This window comes from Bombus pyrosoma, linkage group LG8, assembly GCF_014825855.1.
Source record: "Bombus pyrosoma isolate SC7728 linkage group LG8, ASM1482585v1, whole genome shotgun sequence".
Lineage (NCBI taxonomy): Eukaryota > Metazoa > Arthropoda > Insecta > Hymenoptera > Apidae > Bombus > Bombus pyrosoma.
The window spans coordinates 8,112,075-8,134,983 of record NC_057777.1 but is presented as its reverse complement, the minus strand read 5'-3'; the positions used below and the strand labels follow the sequence as shown (position 1 = coordinate 8,134,983).

At 33.0% G+C, this 22,909-nt stretch overlaps 2 protein-coding genes across 5 annotated transcripts; both read right to left on the bottom strand.

Moving 5' to 3' along the window:
- Positions 1-9,099: 9,099 nt before the first annotated feature.
- On the bottom strand, positions 9,100-17,613 carry LOC122569951 (MAM and LDL-receptor class A domain-containing protein 1-like). Of its 2 annotated transcripts, none has more exons than XM_043731645.1 (10): positions 17,283-17,613; positions 15,865-16,029; positions 14,670-14,834; positions 14,420-14,590; positions 14,160-14,268; positions 12,959-13,115; positions 12,749-12,881; positions 11,598-11,771; positions 10,694-11,005; positions 9,100-10,020 (listed from the first exon to the last, which is right to left on the bottom strand). In XM_043731645.1, the coding sequence occupies exons 1-10, from the start codon at positions 17,365-17,367 to the stop codon at positions 9,728-9,730; spliced, it is 1,764 nt and encodes a 587-aa protein (XP_043587580.1). In that variant the 5' UTR covers positions 17,368-17,613; the 3' UTR covers positions 9,100-9,727. The 2 variants fall into 2 exon arrangements, with proteins under 2 accessions (XP_043587580.1, XP_043587581.1); XM_043731646.1 differs by having other exon boundaries at positions 9,100-10,017; positions 17,283-17,611.
- A 425-nt stretch (positions 17,614-18,038) lies between these two features.
- On the bottom strand, positions 18,039-22,868 carry LOC122569950. 3 transcript variants are annotated; one of them, XM_043731640.1, is made up of 14 exons: positions 22,752-22,868; positions 22,217-22,665; positions 21,854-22,136; positions 21,535-21,779; positions 21,332-21,459; positions 21,157-21,257; positions 20,929-21,069; positions 20,716-20,861; positions 20,217-20,641; positions 20,057-20,140; positions 19,829-19,965; positions 19,710-19,751; positions 19,080-19,637; positions 18,039-18,648 (listed from the first exon to the last, which is right to left on the bottom strand). In XM_043731640.1, the coding sequence occupies exons 2-14, from the start codon at positions 22,433-22,435 to the stop codon at positions 18,425-18,427; spliced, it is 2,733 nt and encodes a 910-aa protein (XP_043587575.1). In that variant the 5' UTR covers positions 22,436-22,665; positions 22,752-22,868; the 3' UTR covers positions 18,039-18,424. The 3 variants fall into 3 exon arrangements, with proteins under 3 accessions (XP_043587575.1, XP_043587576.1, XP_043587577.1); XM_043731641.1 differs by having other exon boundaries at positions 22,737-22,865; XM_043731642.1 differs by having other exon boundaries at positions 20,057-20,145; positions 20,231-20,641; positions 22,217-22,825.
- Positions 22,869-22,909: the final 41 nt, after the last annotated feature.

Genomic DNA, 22,909 nt, shown 5'->3' with positions numbered 1-22,909 from the left:
ACGGTCTAATTATGTTAGTACTTTAAATTGAATTCGTCGAATTAAAAATCGAAAAAAGGTAATATTCTTTTTATGTTTTACCTATAGTCGTGGAAAGTGTAAAAAGAACAGTCATTCGATGTCCATGGCGCAAAGTTAAACGCGTAAAGTTAAGCTAAGGTAAAGTAAAGGGTAGATAAAGTGAGACAAAGCGAGGGAAATTGAATTTTTATCGAAATTTGGGAAATTGGATTTTAATGAAAAACAAGCCAGATCGTAACATTTTGGTCTCTTTAATTGAAATTATGGGATCAGTTGGCGACAAACGACTGAAAGCAAGCAAAAAGAATAAATCACAAGAGAATGACGTGTAAACGCATGAAAATTGGGTAATGTTTTAATCCGGTTGGTATTACGTGACGCAGTGAGAAGTAATTAAAGTGGCGTTTGAATCCAATTGAAGTTATGCGCCCGCTTGTGAATCGTTAATTACATCGCGAAAATGCGTTCCTCGGAAGTTAACTTCGTGGGAGTTAGGCTAAAGTTACATGATCCCATGAAGATATATTAAGGGATGCAAGGAAGTCAAAGGGAAATTAATGTTTGGCAAATTAATGCGGTATAAACGAGATAACGTGAAATAAAAATTCTTTAACGAGTGAAACGTCATATAAGAAGAAAATGTATAAATCAACGCATAAATTAATATAGGGTATTTCTGAACGAGCGGTATAATCCAGAAAAAGATACGTTTACTATGTATAAAGAAATAAATTGAAAATGTAGAGTGAACATGAATAACCATGATTTTTTACCTGTACGAGATTGGATATAAATCCGAATGAAATGTTTTTCAAGTAATTCGATATGTCAATCGGAATATAAAAGAACTATTGTTTCTATCGCTTTCTATTTCATCTATTAATACCTGCCTCTTTCTTTTTTCCTGCTTCTTTTAGGTGATAAATAAATTATATTCTAGCTTTTAACGAAACAGAAAAGTTATGTATTTTCAGCTGTTTTCTCTGTGAAACTTTCGGTGAACGCATTCAACAGGTGATTTAAAAACCATCGTCTTCCCAGCCGTGAATTAAGTGTTATCGTAACTTTTAATATTTTCCTGTGAAATCAGCCGTTAAATATCGGTTAATTAGTGGGCGGATGTAACGCTGCTTAAAACAAGCGGCTTTGTTAATAATTAATCAATTTCTCCCGCGGAGGTCGCTGGTAAAATTCTGACGCTTCATTTGCACCGCTGATTCAACCCAGTAGACAATCACTATCTGTATTTATCTCATTAATATTTAAGAGAAACGTTATTAATATTTAAAGTGAAAATTAAACAACATCGGATGAAATATTTTTCCAGTGTAATTATAACTTGAATGATCGATATACATAAATACTTAGGAGCTTTTTCATATATTTTTCAACTGAATTTCCAGTATCTAGAAAATAATCCAAGGTCGTGATTCGACGGTTGCGCGTTCCATTTCTAAAGAGTAGTCAGAAATACTTGACAAGGAAAATGAAATATATTCTATCTATCACTTTATTTGAACCTTTCAATATCGGTAGATATCGTTATTCTGTTTATAAAAATACCATGTAAACACTTTGTTTATACAAACATAATATAAAAATATTCTGTTTATAGAAATATAAGAACTGCATGCACTCTCGTTATAAGAAAAGATATATTCTATATCTTTCTAAGTAAATTTGACACACTGGTACCGAGAGTACTTCAAAACGACAGCGTGTTTTCCATGAAACAATTGATCGATCGATCGATCGTTTCTCGTATTACGAAACGCTTTATTCGGAATTTTCCAACGATGTCTGGCTTTTTACTTCGTGGAAGGGACGGACGATCGCACGTTGACCAGGAAGAACTTGAACGAAGAGAAAAAGAGCTTTGGTGTAACGTTGAGAGAACATATATCCAGGAGAAACGATCGATTGCGCGTGCGTTACACGTCAAGTGTAATATGTACTACGTGTATGATAAGCTGCGACGATGCGATGGTGAAAATATATGAGAGACGTATCGTGTGCGACGCTTTCTGAACTGTTGCAGCTGATCGTTTTAATCGTTTCGACAAAACAATTATACGTTGTACCTTACGTCGATTTAAACTAAGATTAACAGCGAAATTTCGATCAGATTCTCTGTCTTTATTCCACCTACGTGTTATAATTTACAGGTAACAATAAAGATTTGCGTTGAGACACCTCGTTACAATTGTATTTTTTCCCCTTTTCCTTGCTCTTGTTGAACGGCAGTATGATAGATTCTATACAGAGAGAGTCATAATTTTTGCTGCAGCTCTTTAGATCGGATTTTTATTCCATTTTATTACTAATTATTATTATTTTATAATTACTATTTCTTTTTCCTATCGCTCGAAAATTTCGACATTTAATTTATATCAAAGGGATTAGCCTTGTGGCAATTACAAGTTTTCTATAAACATTTTTTTTTTCAGTATGTAATACTTTTCCGATTAGAATATTTATATGAAATTAGAAGCTTAATTCATATCAGAGCATGAGTTAATGAAATTTATTGATAATTGCGAATATCATGTTTGTCTATTGTTCTCTTTATGTAGGAGTTGCATGTGTGAGCATTTGTTTAATTATTCCATAATTAGTGCGAAACATAATCTTAAACGTTAATAGACAAATTTTCTCTAATGATTAATCAAATCTGGTAAATGAAAGACTCATTTTGTTAAACTGTAATTTTATGAAAATTTAAAAGAAACTGCAGGTTTTTGCGGTTAAGCGCGCGAAGAAGATGCTGCTTTCGAATATCATGCTTTGTACTATTATTATTATTGATACAAATATTTTAAAAAAAGCACAAATTCCCTTTAATTAATTTACAATTTCGCTATCAATAGTGAGTAGATGAACCTTCTTTCTTCTTGTTCTAGTTTTGATGTATAATTATTTCTTTCTATAAACTTCGCATGATATGGTATTAGTTTATTAATATATTACAAGATATAATGACTACATTTCCGAATAAACTGTCTATTAAATATTCTCCTCTTGTTCGTTGCTATCTATGACAGCAAAAAGAAATTTTATTACAACGCAGATATATCAAGTTTGTAACTGAACCTATAAATATCAAATTATTCGAGTAATATTTTTATATGCGTTTAAACTTGGAAACAGTGACGTAAAACTTGTTATAAAAATAACTTTACCATTTCGAGAAGGTTATGTAAATGTTATGACAGTTTAATATCGGTTCGTGAAATTCCAGGCTGCTGGTTTTTCATTATAAAATGAATCAAGAGAGAGGTCAGAAAATGTCATCGACAATGGTGTTTTAACAAATATTTCTGAAAATATTATGTACGCGCACGTGTCTGATCTGGATGATACTACGTTGTACTTTTTACCCGCCGAATTAACCATGACTGACTTTTATTAACACGGCTACGACGATACTTGACTCTCCGATCGCTCAGAGTTGATCTTGAGTAAGATCGTTCGAAAACGTAAAGCTTCACTGACACTGACAACTGATGGTCACGATCGATCGAACGATGCTTTATTTCACGAATGCTTGGAAACATTAATAAGTCGAAAACTCAGACGAGACTGTGTCTCAGATCGCTGAGAGACTAAACGATTCTTACCTCGCGACCGATGGAGATGACATTAACGATTCGAAAGCTCGTAAAAGACTGACCGTGCTAGACTGATCAGGCGTCCAGCAAGAATCCTAAAACGGAAATGTCGAAAATATGCACGCTGATTGGTTTTCAACGAATGCAAGACAACGGCCAACTAGCATACGCGCTCGCTGAATGTCAACTCCAACTGCGCTTCCGAGCGACCGAAACGCGGCGAAACCAAGGCCTGAAGATGGTGAGCAATACATGGACGAACGTGAGACTTCGGATTTAATTCGGTAAGAACTGCGGAAATTCTTCTCTGTGCTTAATTAGAATTAATTAGAAAATTTAAAGCACTGTTGCAATTGTTAAATGGAATCGTTCTGAGTGTTAACGTCCAGACTCTAAAGTAGAGTCTTTGGTATTATTATTACTATTAATAATAATAGTAGTAGTAGTAGTAGTAGTAGTAGTAGTAGTTGTAGTGGTAGTGATAGTAACATTGTAAAGTAATTACCCACGAAAATCCTGACGTTTTTGTTTGTTCGGACGGAACACGATATTTGGTCAGATATTACCGACAGCAGGCTATTCTACCATTGTTCTCATCACTCGGTTAAAATAGGAAAATTAAAGCGAATGTAATAAAATGATAGATGCATGAAAGCTTGTACGATCGGAAAGCTTTAAGAATTGAAAAATAAAATTTACCGTTTAACATTTTTCGAATTTTTCCCGAGGGAACAGGCACGGAAATTTTCAACGTCTCGCAATCTCACGATATGTGAAGTTTCCCGTGGGGTTTTTGACATTTCGCGATTCAACTACGTGCAAGTTTTGATAAGTTTCGCCGCCTGACAATTTCCTGACGCACAAACTTCCTCCTCGGATATCGTTAACTTTTCAACGAGTTTTGGCAGCTTGCAATTTTCCAATACGATATACATATATTCGACAGTGAAAATATAATACGTACAGGTGAAACGAAAGCAACTTGAATTATAAATAATTTGAAATAATGGAAATTGCTGCGGATAAAATTTTTAATAAAATTATATCGGCCAGAGTGTTTTAGTTACGAAATAAATTGCAAAATATTAACGACGAAATTACCGATTACCTTCGAATTAGATATTTTAAAATTGATTAATCGAAAATAGTGAAGACAATTTTAACAGGAAATTACAACGATGTGTGTACGTTATAAAGTTAAAATAAAAAGCCAACATAACCGTTAAACGTAATTTTCGAATTTTTCAACGAAACAAATTTTATTTCACAGAAACTAGAAACTAGAAACAGAAGTGAATAAAGCGAGAGAAAAGCAAAGGATAAACAACCATATATGTGCTAATTGCACGGCTGACCAATAATGACTAACGCTCAAATCCTCCCAACACATTAGCTTGTATTTTACGATGTCGATTTCGCGGAATCAGATTTAATATTAATTAAAAATGTCCTCGGTCCGCTTCAGCGAATGCTCGTTCGGAATAAACATGAGCATTCTATCAAGATTAAAGAGCAAAAGTGGCCGCGATAAAACTGCGTGTTTATCGGCCGACATGCTCGTAATACACGAGCCTCCGTCCGCTTGAAACGCAACCCTAAATTTAGGGGTTGAACCGGTGCAAATTTTAATTTTAATATCACGACGCTATTTTAAGCCGATTATCGATCAGCCGTCGGACTTACGAGGGTAAAACTTCGACTGCGAACTTTCGTTCATCCCTCTCCTTGTTCCTTGTAAGATTTCGTTCGTCGTGTTGCGATAAGAAACGAGGAAGACGAGTTTTTAACATTTTCGAGTGATTGATCGTATTGATAAAATTCCTACTGCATTTATGTGAACGATTCTCCCTACCCCTTTGGTAATTATGATATTTAATTTCAGAATTAATTGGATAATATCGGTAAGATTGGTCATGAATTTCGTAACTTCTATAATTTTGATAATTTCGGTAATTTTGTAGTTAATTTGGAAACTTGTGTGATTTTCGACATTTCGCGGTGAGTATGTAATCAGTTTGGAAACTCCTGTAATTTCGTCGAATTAGTATGATAATTCCTGTAATCCTGAAAATTTCGGTATCTTCGTAAGTAATTTAGTAATTTGTGTAATTTTCCTGGTTCCCGTAATTAATTTACTCATTTTGCTGATGTTTCGTTATTAATTTAATAATCTCTCGTTTACTTGATAAGGAGTCATTTTTTTATCAAATCTTATTTTCCGAATATGTAATAAATCTAAAGGATGGTAAAGTATATATATAAAGTATAATTATAAAATGTAATTAAAAAGTAATTTAAAAAAGTATAATTATAAAGACAAATAACAATTTAATGACAAGTAAGAATTTAAATTGACACGGATTAAAGTATAGATTAAATATATATATATATAGATATGATAATAACAATTTTTATTAAATAAATATCCTACCGAAGTCGGTGACGATAATTTTTTTTCAGAGATGGAGTTTGATACTTGAATTAAACGTTTTTTAATGGGATACTTTTTGTAGACACAACTTTTAACGACAGTTGAGATGTATATTTAACGATACTTTAATAGAAAGTTATGACGTATTTAGTAAAAATTTTATACGAAGATGTAGTTTTTTTTTAAACAGACAGCTTCTCGTTAACAGTTAACAAGTCTTTAGAGAAGAATCATAAAGTACATAACGAGAAATTTTATTAGTATGTTCTATGTCCTTTCGTCATACTTCATTCGTAAATTAATGTTTCGCTTTAAAAATTAGAGCGGTTTCTCTGCTTCCAAGTAATTCATCGATCTTAAAACGATTTCTTAAAGTCGTCATTTTGCTAATCGCAAATTCGTCGAAAAATTGCAACTTTCGGCTATATATATCTGTATTTATGAATTTTTATTTCTTTATTCCTTTTATCATCTTCAGTTGCAGAATTTCATTCTGATATTTCTCCAGTTTGGAATATTAATCTTGCTTAAAGTATGAAAAATTATGAAGAAATTCTACTTTTACAAGTTATTCATCCTTAGACGATTTCTTAAATCCACTTAACAGAATCCACGTCGTAAAGGAATCTCAATACGTTGAAATAATCCTGATTGTTCGAGAGCGAGGAAAAAGCATTTTCCCATTGCCTGCATTAAAATGAACTTTCCTGCAACATTCTTTGAACGGTAGTTGTTTCGCGAAACTGCATAACGGCGCTAGCCGAAAGGAACGATTACGTTTCAGGAAGAGATACAATGTAAATTTTGTTTGCTAGCGAATGTAAATGGTGGCGTTACTCGGAAATTTACTTAGCCAGGCTGCTCCTCGCTGCTTCTACACCGGTGTGCATCGAATTTAGTATTTAACGAGGCATTACATGTACTTGTTCGAATTCAGATCTAATCTTCACCGTGTCTCGGAGAACCATGTTCGATACTGAGCTAAGATATACCTTATTTTCCTCTTCTTCTTTCCTACATCTTTTCCATGTAAAATACATCGCTTGATAGGAGTTTACATATTTTTATCCTTCCTAGGAATTTATTATAAATTAAAAGAAAATAATCATTTTTTTATATTTCAATATATCGCATTATGTATTTATTTCGAACTTGTGTTTAGAAATATTAAAATCTTAACTGTGGGTGTTCGTAAATATCGGAGAATATTTTTCAACGTTAAAGAAAGTAACATCTATGTATGTATGTATAATTTCATTTAATATTCTCAAAAAGAAATTTATTTTAAAATTTGAAAAAAAGAGATTGTTTCTAATTTTTCAGTTTATATATTTATTTGAAATATATCTACGGATATTACACAAGACAGACGGTATAAGAAATATTCTGAAATGCTTAAAGAAATAATGTACCGATGAATATGCCGTTAGATCTTTATGCTTTACGTTTATATATGCTTTAGAATCAATCAAATTTATTAGTTGTTTTAAAAGAATGTCGATAACAACTAGAAAGTATAATTAAGAATTACTTTTAGCTTCTAATATAAATTCTTGAAGTCTTACAATCTTTTATGTTAATATTATAAAAGGATGAAAGGTTAAAAAAGAGTGAAAGAGTCTGTAATGTTTGATGGAACGTGGTAAAGCAATTTCTAAGATCTTTGAATTTTTCTTCTTCTACCTCTTTGAATTTTTGTTAAAGATATCACCTTTTACGCTAATTATAAAAGCAGCGAGAAATTGAAGTACAAGTAGGAATGTAAAAAGTAAAAAAATCTGCGATTTGTAATTTTTTACGAAATGCAGGAAGAAAGTCTTTTCAATGAGATGAAAAACGTGAAGATAGATTTGTAAAGCTTCTCTTAAATGATAAAATCGTAGAATATGATGACATATAATGTCTGACATAAAAACTTTTTATGAAATTTAATGAAAGATTCTGTATATGGTATATGTGTAAGATAGAAAATAGAAGCTATCGCAAGAAAATTCAAGATACGCCATATTCGCCTTAGAAATATAAATTTACATAAAAATCCGTAATCCACTGATAACCTCCGATGTTGAAGCGACGTTAAAACCAAAAAAAAGGGAAAAAAATAAATTAATTTGTCAATTAGGTTTGTTTCACGGAAATATCGACACTGGAAGCCCGAATTCGAGTTTCTCTTTTATCGCCATCTTTCCCGAGATCAGTTAACCGAGAAAAGACCAATTGTAACGACCAGCCGCCTCCATCCCAGTTGAAACGGTGCGGCGTGTCCACGATTTCCGGTCGTGGGTGTGCAACTTGGGCCAAAGAGTTTTCGTTTCCGGTGCGGTCCTGCGGCGTTTCGCATAAATCGATACAGTGACCAGATAAGCCAAAGGCAGCCAAGTTGAAGGGTCGGATTCACGAACACAGAGCGGCTGCAAAGCCACCCCCGCGTGTCGTTTCGTTATCTGACGCTTAATTACAGTCCACCGAACTGTCGTTCCGCCCCTTCGACCAAGTTAAATTCGGGTCTCGCGTTCCGCCATGAAAGGGCGACCGTGTGAGTTTGTAAAAATAGACGGTAGCGTTATCCGGCACTTAGGGGCGGAATCAATGGAAAAACGACGTGCAATTAAGGTGTATCTTAAAATTCTTTCCGACTTTACAGAAGGTGGTATTCATTGATGGTAATGGAACCGTATAGATCGATGAAGATTGGTTAATTTGATCGACAAATTAGACGAAATTAACACTTTATCGACGACTCGTTTTTATTCTGATCAATGATTTTTTTTTTTTAATTCTTCAGGATATTGTGATTGAAAAAAGTTTTTTAATTTTATATTCTATCGTAATTCTATCGATTTTTGTTAGGTTTCCAAAGTTATAATTGAGAAACGTTTTCTATTGCCAATTCTATTGCCAATAAGCTTGCTATAGCTACGATTAAACGCTCTGCTAAATTTAAAATGAAACAAGGAATACGTCAACATCATTCAAGTGCTCCGTGTTTATCTGTAACGACTAACTGATAGATAGTTAATTATGAAAATTTGGACAATATACTTTGAGAGAGGAAAGTTTTATTTTGTAAAACTTTATTCACATTTTTACAAAAATATTTTTGTTTCAAAAAAGTGTGAAGATTGGAAAATCTGATAGACAAATTTTAAGAGTATTTCATTAATAATCGAAACGCTGAGACGATACGATTCGAAGAGTATTTAACAATAAGCGTGTAGAAATTAAATAGAATTAATATTTATTCCGCACCTCTGTTTGTTTAACAACTCTTTAGTTCTAACAAATATTATTACTATATACAGTACGTTAATCTAATTTGCAAGAAATATCGATAAACCGTGATTCCCTAATTTTCTAACCTTTGAAACTGATACTTCAATATTTAATAAACATTGACCGTAGCCTCCTACGAAACAAAATGTCAATGAAGCATAAAGCTTCCAATTGACATAAGTAGATCGATCTTACGAAATCATACAGCTAAATATAGCACTTACATTATAGCTTCTTTTTGGGAGAAAAGCTCCACCAGATAGGACACATCTATCCGCGATATTACAAAATAATATATTTATAACCACATACGTATAATATATTTAGGTACACGTTAAAAATTAATAGTTTCATTGTTAAAATAATACAAAAAAAAAAACAGTGGAAAATGTATTTAATACTTTACTTTTACTTTATTAATTAACGTTTCGTCGTTCTCGCTAGGTCTGGCTAACGTGAAATCCAAGATCTCGTCGGATGTTAAAAATCGAACGTCGCTGTCTTCCGAAAGCGCTGATCCATTCGTTCCACGTTTGTACGTTTTTCTTCGTCTGAGAATGATGGTCGCGACCATTAGCGAGATGAATACTCCCGTCATGATTCCAACCACCACAGCGATAATCCCTGACAAGCTGAACTTCGAACTTCGTTTCTTCTCTAAACCTTGTCTCTTTACGTCCAAATCTGCTGAAAAGAACGCTCATTTTGATTATCGTTAAACCTTCCCTCTATTTTATTGATTTCTGAAAAGATAATTTCTAATCTCGATTCAGGATACTTTTCGATTCGGCTTTGATTTGCTTTGACAAACCCTCGTTTCGCTAATAAACAAGTAGAACAAAATATACCGACAGTCAAACTATGATTTCTTCAAACAACTAAATACCCGAATTAAATAATTATTAGACTGTGAACATGTATGTATATTTATAAGAAACTTAAATGTATAAGTGTAAACAAAAATATAATGTAAATAAATATAATACAAAAATATACAATAAACTATTCGTGGTGATATTCAAAATCGAATATAATTCAAAATTAATTACGTTCGCAAATATGTTGATTTGCATAGAAATCCACGATCTAATAATTATTATATAACAAAAAATGGAAGAAGGGTCACAATGACCAACCTATACACAAAACACGAACAAACCAACGACTATGATCAAACCATCGTGGTACGATCAAACTGAAACACAATGCAAGGTTCAAACACAGTTGTTACCGAGCCAACTTTCTCAATTCCTCCCTCTGTGTCACGAGAATCAAAAATCAAGGCAGACAAAAGGAACACGTTGCTCAATGAGACACTAGTGAATCTTTCATAATGAAACATGAACAGAATTCGTGTTACCAGGTATCTCGTTCTCCGAAGTGTATCTCTCAGTGACGATGGTGGTGGACCGAACAATCGGTGTCTCCGTACTTTTCGTTGGTTTCTCAGTTTTCCGCCTGGTCGTGGTCGAAATTGGCATCATCGTGGTGCTCGTCGACGGCCTCAATGTGACAGGATCGATATCATCCTTTGGATTTATCGAGAAACCTGTCCTCACTGTCGCCATATCGATCACTGTGCTCTTTTCCGCGGGTGGAACCGAAACTGCCGCCCCCTCGTGATTCGGAATCGTTGATTGCTCGATAGTCGTGGTCGCTTCATCGGTGTACGCTGCGAATTAAAAGGCTCACGTTAGAGTAAACACGAGAGAGCAGCTTAATTGCAATCTGAATCAATTCGTTAAAGTGGAGGAATTTTTTTTAATCCGTTCGAAACCGATGACACACAGTAACGAACAGTAGAAAGTTTAAAGTTTGCTGATTAGTTACATAATCGTGCATAATGATTTATACTGTTCAATATCATACTGCGTGGTAAGCAAAATTTTGACACAATTAATAATTAAATTCGATCGATCAATCATAATCATTATATAGCTGATATAATCCTTATTTCGCTTTAAATTCAAATAATCCTTCTAGATATCTTAACAGAGAAACCTATTTTAAAATAAACATCAAAGATCTTTACTATTTAACATTCTGTTATAGAGCAAAGTAAATTTTGATTTATAATTAGTTAGTAATTAAGTAACGTTGATATTAATCTTGATTATTCGTCCAAATATTGATTAAATAATTTGTTACGCGATATTGTGATCGTCGTGATTAAAATAACCCTTATTTTGTTCTAAGTAGAAAAGAATAAGGAAACTGGAAGAAAAATTAAACTTTTGAAAATCATAGTAGTTTAGCATACTAACCCAGAATACAATATTCCGCGTAATCCGGACAGCAGAGTGACTGTTCTTCGCAATCGAGGGTGCAGAGGCAGATTTCCGTTGGCGTAGGTGGTATCGAAGTTGTAAAATTGTATGTCACACTATTTTTACATCTTCCGCGACAAGTTTGTTGCGCGTTCACCAGTTCGATTTGATCTAGAAACCGTTCGTTTCAAATTAGATACAAATCTCATATCGGGTGAAGAAATAAGACGAAAAGGAAGAAAATCGTGTGGATTATTTTAAAACGTTCTTTTCAAACTTTCAACTCGCTAATCATCGATATACAGAATAATTGTACTCTATAAAAAGAACTTTCGCTAAATCGGTTAACAGATATGGAGATCAGAGGGAAAAAATTAACGTCATATTTTTCGTGTTCTATGTCGTAGAAGAACCATTTTTAAACTCAAAATGTTGTAGATCCCCTTCGTATTTACGAAACTATCTTTTGACATTCGAATTAGATATATCTATTTTCATCATTCTCTCAAAGATACGTATATTAACGATATTAACGATAGATTAACGGTAGATTAAATAAATTAGTAAATTAAATTGCAATATTAAGTTATGACATTGGTTAAAAATGTATTATAAAAATTATCGCTAACGTAGAAAGAAATAATGGCAAGGCAAAAAGCTTTCTTTCCCATTTCATAAGAAATACTTGGTGTACTTCCCTTCAATTTTCGATATTTATGCAAAGAATCGATATTTATCGACAGATGTTTTAAATATCTCATTTCGTATTCATTTCATATTACATAAGTTTCTCGCTCTTTGTTGTAAATATTTGTTTTATTCTATAGCACGTCATCTACACATGTGCCAACTTCCACAAACCTTAAATGTATTTACATTTACCTGAGTATAATTGTTAAAGCTAGTCTGCACTGTGAAACAATCTATGTACATCGCCTGTATTCGCAATAAGCCAAGCGTTGATACGCGATTTCATTACGTTCTACTACTTCCGCAACTTGCCGCGTTTCTCGCCCCCGTCTTCGTCTGCTATTGTAGCAGCGTTTTAATTAGAAGATAACTCAAAAACGGACGAGCAACGAATTAACATCACCGCGGGACATTTTCTCGCCGTGGAAAGAAAAAAAATCAATTTCTACGAATATTACCATCGTTGCTCTCGGTGACCCCCTCGTTCTCGGTTTTACTGTCGTTTTGACACTTGTCACCCTGCAAAATGGCCACATCGTCTACGGCGATGTCGCTCACGTAGCTACTCCCTCGTACACCCTCGATTATAATCTGAGAAGGAGAAAATGGGAGACCGTGAAGAAAATGAAATCGACAATTGTTTCATATCGCGTATTTCGTTGCTTCACCTGGAAACCCTTTTTAGCCTTGGGGAAATTGAAAATGCCGTGCAGCCATTGGTTTCCTTGGTTTCCTTCTTTGCTGAACATTAATCGCGGTAGAAGATCGTTTTCTTGTTTGAAGTATACGTTTAGAGCTCCCACTGTGGCGCCAAACATATGGTACCTGCAATTTTGTTGTTTTTACGTAGAATAAAAAATTCTTACCCTCTGCAAATATTGATGGAAAAGAAAAAGTGACGTTAGCTCTAGTACTCCACTATTAGCAATTAAACAATTTCTTAAACGCAAAGTAGATGCAAAAGAAGTTCTGCTTTCGATCGTATATTGAAATTCTCCTTAAGACGTTTGATAGTCTTTCTATTTATTAAAGTAAATAATGTATTTCTAAAATACGCTTCGAATCTATAATAAGTGAGACATAATAAAATAAATGAAATGTGTCAAATAAATGAGACACGTGAGAAAAATATGATAACCTCGGTCGATTTTTTCCTTAATTGTTAACCAATTATTAATCAAAATGGGATATTGTAATTATTATAATCTGTTTCAAGCGTGTCCCACAATATAGACCTTGAAGAATATTTTGTACGATGGAATGGAAAACGATATACCTAGAAACGTGGCTTCAATTTATGATCTTGTGCTTCAGTCAGGATTCAATAATTGAATTAAAAATGAAAATTGAATTATAAAATTACTGAAACGAAAAATAAGCAAAATCTTTACTGTTTGATAAGGAACGGCGGAAAAGAAAGATTCAACGAAAAGTTTTTCATCATTTTCATAATATTATAGATTATGATCGCAGGCAATTTATATTTTAATTGCAATTATTCATCGTGACAGGATATTAAATTTAAGACTTCTGAAGATTGATGCGGGACGAAGGATTAAAAGCTTTGATGTAATAATTCGATCAAATTTTCAACAATCAAGTTTCAAATTAATAATTGAATTTCAAATTTTGTTACGCCCGCAGCAACTTAAATCCTGTTTTAAGACCTGTCGTATCAGTAATCTGTTTAATAATTCCAAGTGACTAGCTAATTAACAATGAAACTAAGAGCTATTACATTTAACAAGAGATACCTGTCGTATCTTCAATTAGAAAATGTCAAATTCACGAGCTGCAAAATTTTTCTTTTACATCAATAGTCATTTTTATTAAAAAGAAGAAAACTTCGATTGTACGAGTGTTAGTTACCAGAATGAGAAACAGCCAGAATCCGTGTACGATGCATTGTAAATGGGAGAAATGATCCTTGCGGTATCGTTTATCAATCGACCAGTGGCTTCGATGTACAAGTAATAACCTGGCAAGAGAAGCAGTTAAAATTTATATAATGATGAACAAAAGTATTTGTATCAGCTAAATCGTACAATTTTGAATTTGCAAAAATCGTGAGTCTTTGTTAAAACAGTTGTAGGTGTCAGTTTTACTTATGTAAAATTGAAATAAATTACCATCATTCCCTGCTCCTAATGTGTGGTCGTGAGATGGTCCAGTTCCTATGTGATGACTTGTAGTCTCGAAATTATGTCGCTGCCAATCGAAATCGTGCTGGGGATCCTGTTCCCACCAACAAAGATCCGGTTTCTCGAAATCGCACTGCGTCGGAGGAGAAGCGGTAGTGTCTAATTAAAAATTAAATGCCTTTTAACGTGCATACTTCGTTTTCTTTAGTTCAGTAACGAAAGAAAAACTGATCAATACCTCGACAATAAGGCACTGTGCCATTCCACTGTTTTCCATTGCAATAAATCTCGGGCGAACCAATTAATGCGTGTCCAGGCTCGCAAAAGTATAATAATATCGCACCATTGTATTTAGGTGCCATCAACGCGTGTTCTGGTACGGGTGGTACAGGACACTCTGCATCTGTTAAAACAGGAACAACAAGTATGAAAAGAACTGCAGAATGTTAATTAATTATTGCCAATTACTATTGAGCGCAACAAAAAGTTGTAACGTATAATAAGGAAAAGAATATTTTGATTTATTTTATCGATCGAAAATAACGTTTGAATGTTATCGTGATAACTAAAGAATGTATTTGAAAATTATATATAAAATGATTGATTATTCATTCTCTAAGTTTCTATGATGCAATCAACATTTCGGTAGGAAAGCAATTGATCAAGATTAAAGAATGAACAACATGATATTTAATTATAATATTTATTGAAAGAACGTATAAAACGAAAATGATTAAATATTAACAGACTACTAATTGCTTTAATTGGAGTTAAAATAGTACTAATTGGATCTTATATAAAATTAAATTCACAGAATTCTGGGAATTTAACTTTCCTTCCATTTTTATTTTACTTCCTCATTTCACTCTACTTTTAATCTGCCCTCTGGTCGTATTACGGAGAAGATTTTGAAATTTCAGTTTCATCCTAATCGCGTTAATCTTTCAATTACTTTCCCCAGAATAGAAAATAGAGGCATGACAAGATATAACTCTATTGAAATACGTTATTAAGAAGAGGTAAGGTAAAACAATTTCTAAAATGGAGAAGATCCCATAAAAAAAGCAAAGACGACCGACAGATAATGAGAAAACATTTTCTTCATTTCAATTTTCTTCATTTTCAAAATGGTAAGTAGTGTATCTTAACTAAGAAGGACAACATCGACTTATAGATAGTTCTTCACGAAACTTTATTGTCGATTATTTTAACGATTCTTCTTCTACGTCTTTCAATTCACTTCAAAATAATTTTCTTTCAGATAATTTTAATGGACGCGGCTCGGATTCATCGAAGATATACACAGCCGGAGGAGCGTGAAATTTAATCACGTTAAAAGCACAACGTTATCCTCGGCACAAAGTTAACAAAGTGCATTTTAACTGAAATCCATTTTATAGTTTTATCAAGTGCGATTAGAAAGCCGTGCTTACTGACGCATACGGGCGTAGGTGTATCCCATTGGCCTCGAAAACAAGTTGCATACTTGTTACCTACGAGAGTAAAACCCTCGTAACAACTGAATCTGATGATTCTTCCCCTGGCCCTCGGTCGGACTCTGCCATTCGGCAGCCTCACCGGGGGACATCTGGTTGTACCTTGAAATCAGAAATCGAATTATATAGATCGTTCGTATAGAACAGGTTCCACGAAGGATGTGCCATCAAATTTTATAACAAAGACCTAGACAGCACACGACGTCTTATAGATGTCCATTTTGCGTCCATTTTAACTAGATTTACTCCTTTTGTCTTTTTTTTTTCTTTTTCTTTCACAAACCTTACGATTGATGAAATTATAGAACAAACCAATCTTCCAAACATACTATAATATAATTTTTTGAGCTGTGGCAGAAAAGAGGAAAACGGAAATCGACACATAGAAAAAGAAGATATTACGAACGAAGTATTTCTGATTTATTCTTCACAGCCACTTCGATATACAAATTATTGAATATTCAACGTTGGCCTTTGTTGGTAATAATACTCCTTGATAAATGGCGCGCGCGTAATTTTCAATATTATACAAAGGGGGATTGAAATCGATAGGCCGGGTGAAATTGGATTTGAATTCCTGTTCAACGAGGAAACCTATCGTCTCGTTTCTTCATCTCGCGAAGATTGCCATCAGATAACGATAGCAAGTATGTACTTTCAGTCAACAGTAATCTTTAGAAGTAAGTCACGGAAAGATTTGAAATTTTATAATCGACGAAACGTAAGAATGAGCGGAATAAAATGTAATCTGTATGCGGTCAAAGCTTAGTCGGGTGTTCTTTGATTTTATAAATGACTATAATACGATATAGGTTGGATAAAAGTCTCTGTTAAAAATGATGAGAAATGGAAACGAGAAAAGAGCATCGTTATTTTCCAATCAAATATTGCAACCGTCGCATCGGTTAATCTGCTTACAAAGTGGAATCTCGTTACTTCTTCATTCGTGCAAACAAAATGAAGAAAATGACACGGACTGTGAAATTATATAACAAGGTTTGATCTCTCCCACGTTCTGCAAAAACATTATAATTATTGGAATATCTTCGATTGGAATATCTATCTGCAATAATAAAATACAAATAAAAATCTGTTTTTATCTTCCCCTCTTTTTTATTAGATTGTACTAATACCTATGTGAAATGTTCGTTCCGTTTAAGCGAACTTTTTGGGGTTTTTTTTTGCCTAGTTTGCCTTTAATATGCTCTGCATAAAATTAAATTCCAATTTATGACTTTTTAATTTTATGTGTTCTTCAGTAGAAGCAGTGTACCGCTCCTTTTCATTTAACAGTACTATTTTATTATAAACAATCAATCTCATAAAAGTCTTCGTAAGAGAAAATCGTTACTTACCAGTCGGACGCGTCGGAAAATAGCAAACGGTGTACTGCGCCAAGAAGACTAACAGAAGAAGCGGCGCCGTGCAGGATATCTTCATTATGAGAGCGCTGGCTTTTCAAGAGGACTATTCACCGTACTCATAACTCGTGAACTATATCCAAGAAAACGCGTCCTTTCTTAGCACAGCTACGTTCTTTTATTTACCTAAATTATCATGCACACATCAACAGGAACACCACCAAAAGAGAAAAAGGAGGAAGTTGAATGGCGAACAATGAACCGCGCGAAAAGCAAAGAATGTTAAGACGACACGCACTGGACGAGGAATAAAAAGTAAAATCGGTTGCTGATCGTTCCGCATCTATGAATGGAACAGGGATGCCGCGTTTCGGGGGTTATTCCGCTCCGAATGGAAGGCGGGAACGTTACTTCCGTCGACACGCTGCTGCGATAATGTTCTATCTGCTTCCGGCCAGCGTTATCGACATCGAGCATTGCCAGGCCTTGAAGAGAATTCCTACAAATTGCATTTTGCGCCACAGATAAATGAATTCCGAGGGAAGAGAAACACTGACCGCCTCTGATTAGATCACGTCCTGGCGCCAGGATTCTTTTTGTTTTTCTTGAATCGACGCAACAGACCTATCTTCACCCCCATCCGAAGGGTGTTTCTCATAGATTTTTGTGACGTCAACGTTTGTGGACGGAAGATCATGGATTGAAGAAATTGGTTGAAATGTTAAGTATAGGAATTTATCTAGATTTAAGTAGTATATAAGACATTTTATTTGCATTGTAAAGTGCGTTTCAATATTATTTTCAGGGTAGCTTATGGTAAAATAATACCATACATAAGAGGTTACAATAAATCAATAGTTAAAAGATAAAAATTATATAACGATATCTGATACATGTTAACATGTAAAGCATTCCTGATTGAAAAATTGTTCATGATAAAATATTATGTGATACTGCGTCTTTTATTACAATAACGATACTTAGAACAAATTTTCATATAATTTACAAAATAATATGCACATGAAATAATAATGAATCGATGATTCCAATATTTAAACACTTTCAATTTTCGATATGAATATACATCCAACTGATTTTATTGTTCCAACAGATAATTAAGATTATATTGGGATTTTTCATGAATGAGACCTGATATTAAACAACGATTTAAACGTGACCAAAGCTTTGTTATAATTTTCATTCTGCTTGGGCCTCGCAGACAATGGTTGAACAAACGTTTTTTCGAAATTTGATAATATGTCTAACTCCTTTCCAGAGCTGCCTCTTTCTAATTGTTCCATTTCGGACGGCTGTGTTTTATCAGAAATGAATGTTTGTTTTATTCGATTCATAGCTTCTTCTGCAAAAAGAAGAGATTACGTTAAGATTAATAAATTAATATTTCTATAAATTAATAATCTTCCAGAGATAAAATAAAAAGATATAATAAAAGTCCTGCAAAAGAATGAAATCCTATATAAGAATTAATAAAACTGAAATCTACTGATGACAAAAGATGAGTAACCGGCCAAACGGAAATATAAAAATTCTTGTGGTCTGACAGAACAGAGACAAAATTAAAGTGCCCGTATCGTATAATGAGAATAAAAAGAATGTAACAAGGGTATCAATGAATGAAGATGAGGTTCTAAAGTCTGTTCAACGCTGTTGATAGCTGCAACCGCAGCAATTACGTTTTGTTTATGTCTACTACCTCGTCTCGTCTCGTTGGACAGACTATAGAATTAGCATGATCGTACTTTTTCTAAAATAAAATGTATTTATACTTACGTTCGTTTTCATGGAGAACAAAATTCTTAAAGGCACTTAAATTCCTCATGAATAAATGGAATGAATCTTCAATATCTGACACTCGAATTACAAAATCCGGATCACATATCGCTACATGAGACAAGAATCTCCTTCCATCTCTCAATACCTTTAATTGTTTCTCCTTCATGAACGACCAAGCCTTCTCGTCTGAGAACTTATCCCGATATATTTCACGTATACACAATTTGCTTGGTCTTGTATTAAACAACGAATGTTTGGCACAAATAGCTTTCAAATTGCAAGAATCTTCCTTTGGCACCGGAAAATTGTCCAACTTAAAATTCCCGATAACAGCTAGATTTGCTTCAGAACATTTGCACAGCGTTTTAATAGTAAATCTTAGTAATTTCATGCAACAATTACAAGAATTTAGATTCTCAGATCTCAGAGGAATAATATCTGTCTGCAAAATATACTGTACAAATCGTAACAACACATCAGTAACGTCTATTGCGGCTAATAGATCGAAGTCATAGTTCTCCAGCTGTACTAGGAAAATTTGCAGCGGACAAGCATCTGAAACGAAAATATAGGGTGATTTATGTAATTAAATTATGATTTGTTAAGAAAAAAAAAAGATTACCTTACCTGGAGTAAAGTGTAAAAAACCCTTCCAGTTGTTGATTGATTCTACAAAAATGATAACTTATTTTTCATATAAAAATTATAAATGTGTGAAAATATTATTAGTACAATAAATTTCGTACGTGAATTAATACAAAGCTTCCGTAAATACGTCGTGGATTTTACAAAAATCATCATTAATTTACTGACTAGTGTGTAACAATATGGCAAAGGTCTACAAAATACTATTTCCTTAAATATCTGATAAATATATTCCATCCTGAAACATGAAATTTTAAATTAGAGAAGTACATTCTAAAATATAAAATTTTAAGAATAAAATGATAAAAAGGAAGATGTTACTTTCATACCCTTCAGAACAGTATTCAATTTTTTCATGGACATTGTAAATAATCATCATAATTGCACATAGAAGGCCACTAAATTGATGCGACCTTCTCTAAAAATAATAAAAGTTTTATATCAATAAAAACATTAATTTTCTTTAACTGCTAAAATATGTTCCATTACATAAGGTATATTACCGTGGACCCAACTAAGACAACAAACTGTAATATCATCTTAAGCATTTCAAACTCATGACTCTGTTGTTCAAACCAGGTATTATAGCGAACCATTTGACACGAGTAACGCTTATAAGATTCATCTCTCTCTATGAGTAAACGTGTTTTTCCTGCAATATACTTGCTAAGATAAGTTGATTCCACGGTTACATATGACAACATGCCAAATATTCTTCTAGCTTCGACGCCACGTTCGCATTCGTGCCATGCATTTGCAGAGCACACGCATTTCCCATTGAGGTCAGAAGTCGAATATAAGACAGAGAAATAAATATCGTTCATATCTCGAATGTCGTCATTTTTCATAGCTTGAGAGATTGTTTGTAGAACAACTACTATACTTAAGATCAGTTCCCTCGCAGTAAAAATTAACTAAATTGTAATGATAAACAAATTTTTATATTGTTTAACAAGACAATTTAAGATGTGTATTGAAAATAATTTACTTTATTTATTATCGGTATAGCTTCCTCCTCTTCAAGTTCTGAGCTTGTTTTTCTCTGAAGAGCAGCTATTTCAGGCAAGATAAATTCCACTGATAATTTCTTATCGTCTATCATGGTCGTTACAGGTTTTACTAATTCCGGATTTTCTATAAAGGATACGAAAATGCAATTAAGATTTATCTACAGTATACTGCATTAAATAAAAAATTTTACCAAATATTCTGAATGTATCTTCTTCTTGCAAAATGGGCAAATTTCGTCTTCCAATTTTTTCTATAATTTGAATATCAACCACAGACTTCTCTGGTTGTGATGGATCATATATTAATTCCGGAATTTCTGTAAGAGGAAAATCTGCAATATGTTTTTATTAAATTTATTAATGTAAACTACAAAAATTGCACAAAGTAGTGTTTTTTCTTTAAGTTATAATCTGCTTACATGGATTCCATATTTTAGAGACATAACTGCTTTTATTAAGTGTATTAGTTTGTACAGAAGTTTCTTTGACCTTTACTGGCTTCGTAGTTACAATTGACGGTCTAAAAATAATTATATAGATATTTCATATAGATAATTATATAGATATCTTAAAAGGGACATGTTAAATATTTACCGATTCTTTGGTGAATCAAATTTGCTTCTTTTCATAGAAATATTGAGATTTATATGTGGTTCTGTTAATCTAACATTTCCATTCTCTAACAACTTACAACGTTCCATTAAGTTTCCTACTTCAAACATCTAAAATAGAAGAAGAGAATCAAAATTTATTGCATAATATAGAATTAAAAAGAAACTCGTTTATAAACTACCGACTTGCAATTCAAGTTGCGTTTTCAAATGTTCCTTCTCTTTATAGATGGCATTAATTTCCATCCTATGATGATTTTCCTGTTCTTCGATAAGACGTGCTTTTTCTAATCGATCATTCTCTGCTTTTAATTGAATTTGTTGCAACTGATTCCGTAAAAATACTGCTTCTCCTTCTTTAGTTATAAAATCATCTAGCAATTTCTTATTTTCAGCTTTTAACTTCTCTAATTCCTTTGCATATTCTGATTCTAATTATAAAATTATAATACAGTAATTTGTAAAATATAGTAATTTGCCAAGAAGTAACATTCTACAATACTACCTGCAACAAGATTTTCATCCAGCTTAAATGTGGAATTATATACTTTTTTATTTATTAATTTATTCTCAAATTCTTTGTAGTCAACAGAAACTATGGTACTTATATCTTTTGAGTTTTCTATTCCTTTCCTTTCATTATTATGCTGTGATGGATATATAGATTTTGTTAATTTATGAATACTACCATTTAAATTAGGAACACCTTTACTAGTAGATGGTACGCTACTATATTTTTGTGCAAATTTTTTTTGGTCTGTATTTGGTTGACTCATGAAGCTGTCTTCCTAAAAATCAAATGAATATTATAAATAATTACTATAGACTGACTTAGATAGATATGCAAAATATATAATATGAACAAAACCTGTAAACAAGCCTGTGTAGCTACAAAATCCATTTCTTCAATATCTTCTTCTGCAAAATCATCCCCCCAAATATCATCTGATTTTCCAGATCTTTTATTTCTTAAATCCTTGTTATTTGTAGAAACATCTATCAAACTGTCCCTTTTTATGTCATATCTTGGTCGTTTGGCAGGTACAGAGAATTCATTCTCTCTGTTACTTTCTATTCGCTTAAACATCTTAATTTGTTTAAGCTATAATATTCAGCAAAGACTTTCCTGTCAATTCTTGATATTCAATGAATATTATTTACATGATTTCTATGGACAGTTTTATTTATTTGTAACTAATAAAATTGTTATTTGGTGCAGCAATTTTTATGAGAATTACATTTTGTTCAACTTGCGATGATTCAACAAATAATTTTTATGAGATATTTCTTTCTTTTGAGTATTAATCCATCCTAACCCTGTAATTATTTTAAAATCAGAATAATATGAAAATCCGATAAAATTGTAACAACTTCGTTTTTCATATTACGTATCAGTTTATTACAAGAATTTGTTATATATATATATAATAATTAGAACGATCGAAATCTATTTCAAACAAAGTGCATGACAGAACTTCGCTTTCAAAACGTGCTGAAATTCTAAAATAATGATGTAAGTGGCACGTCACTCTAATAACTGAAGAAGCATATTACCAACATA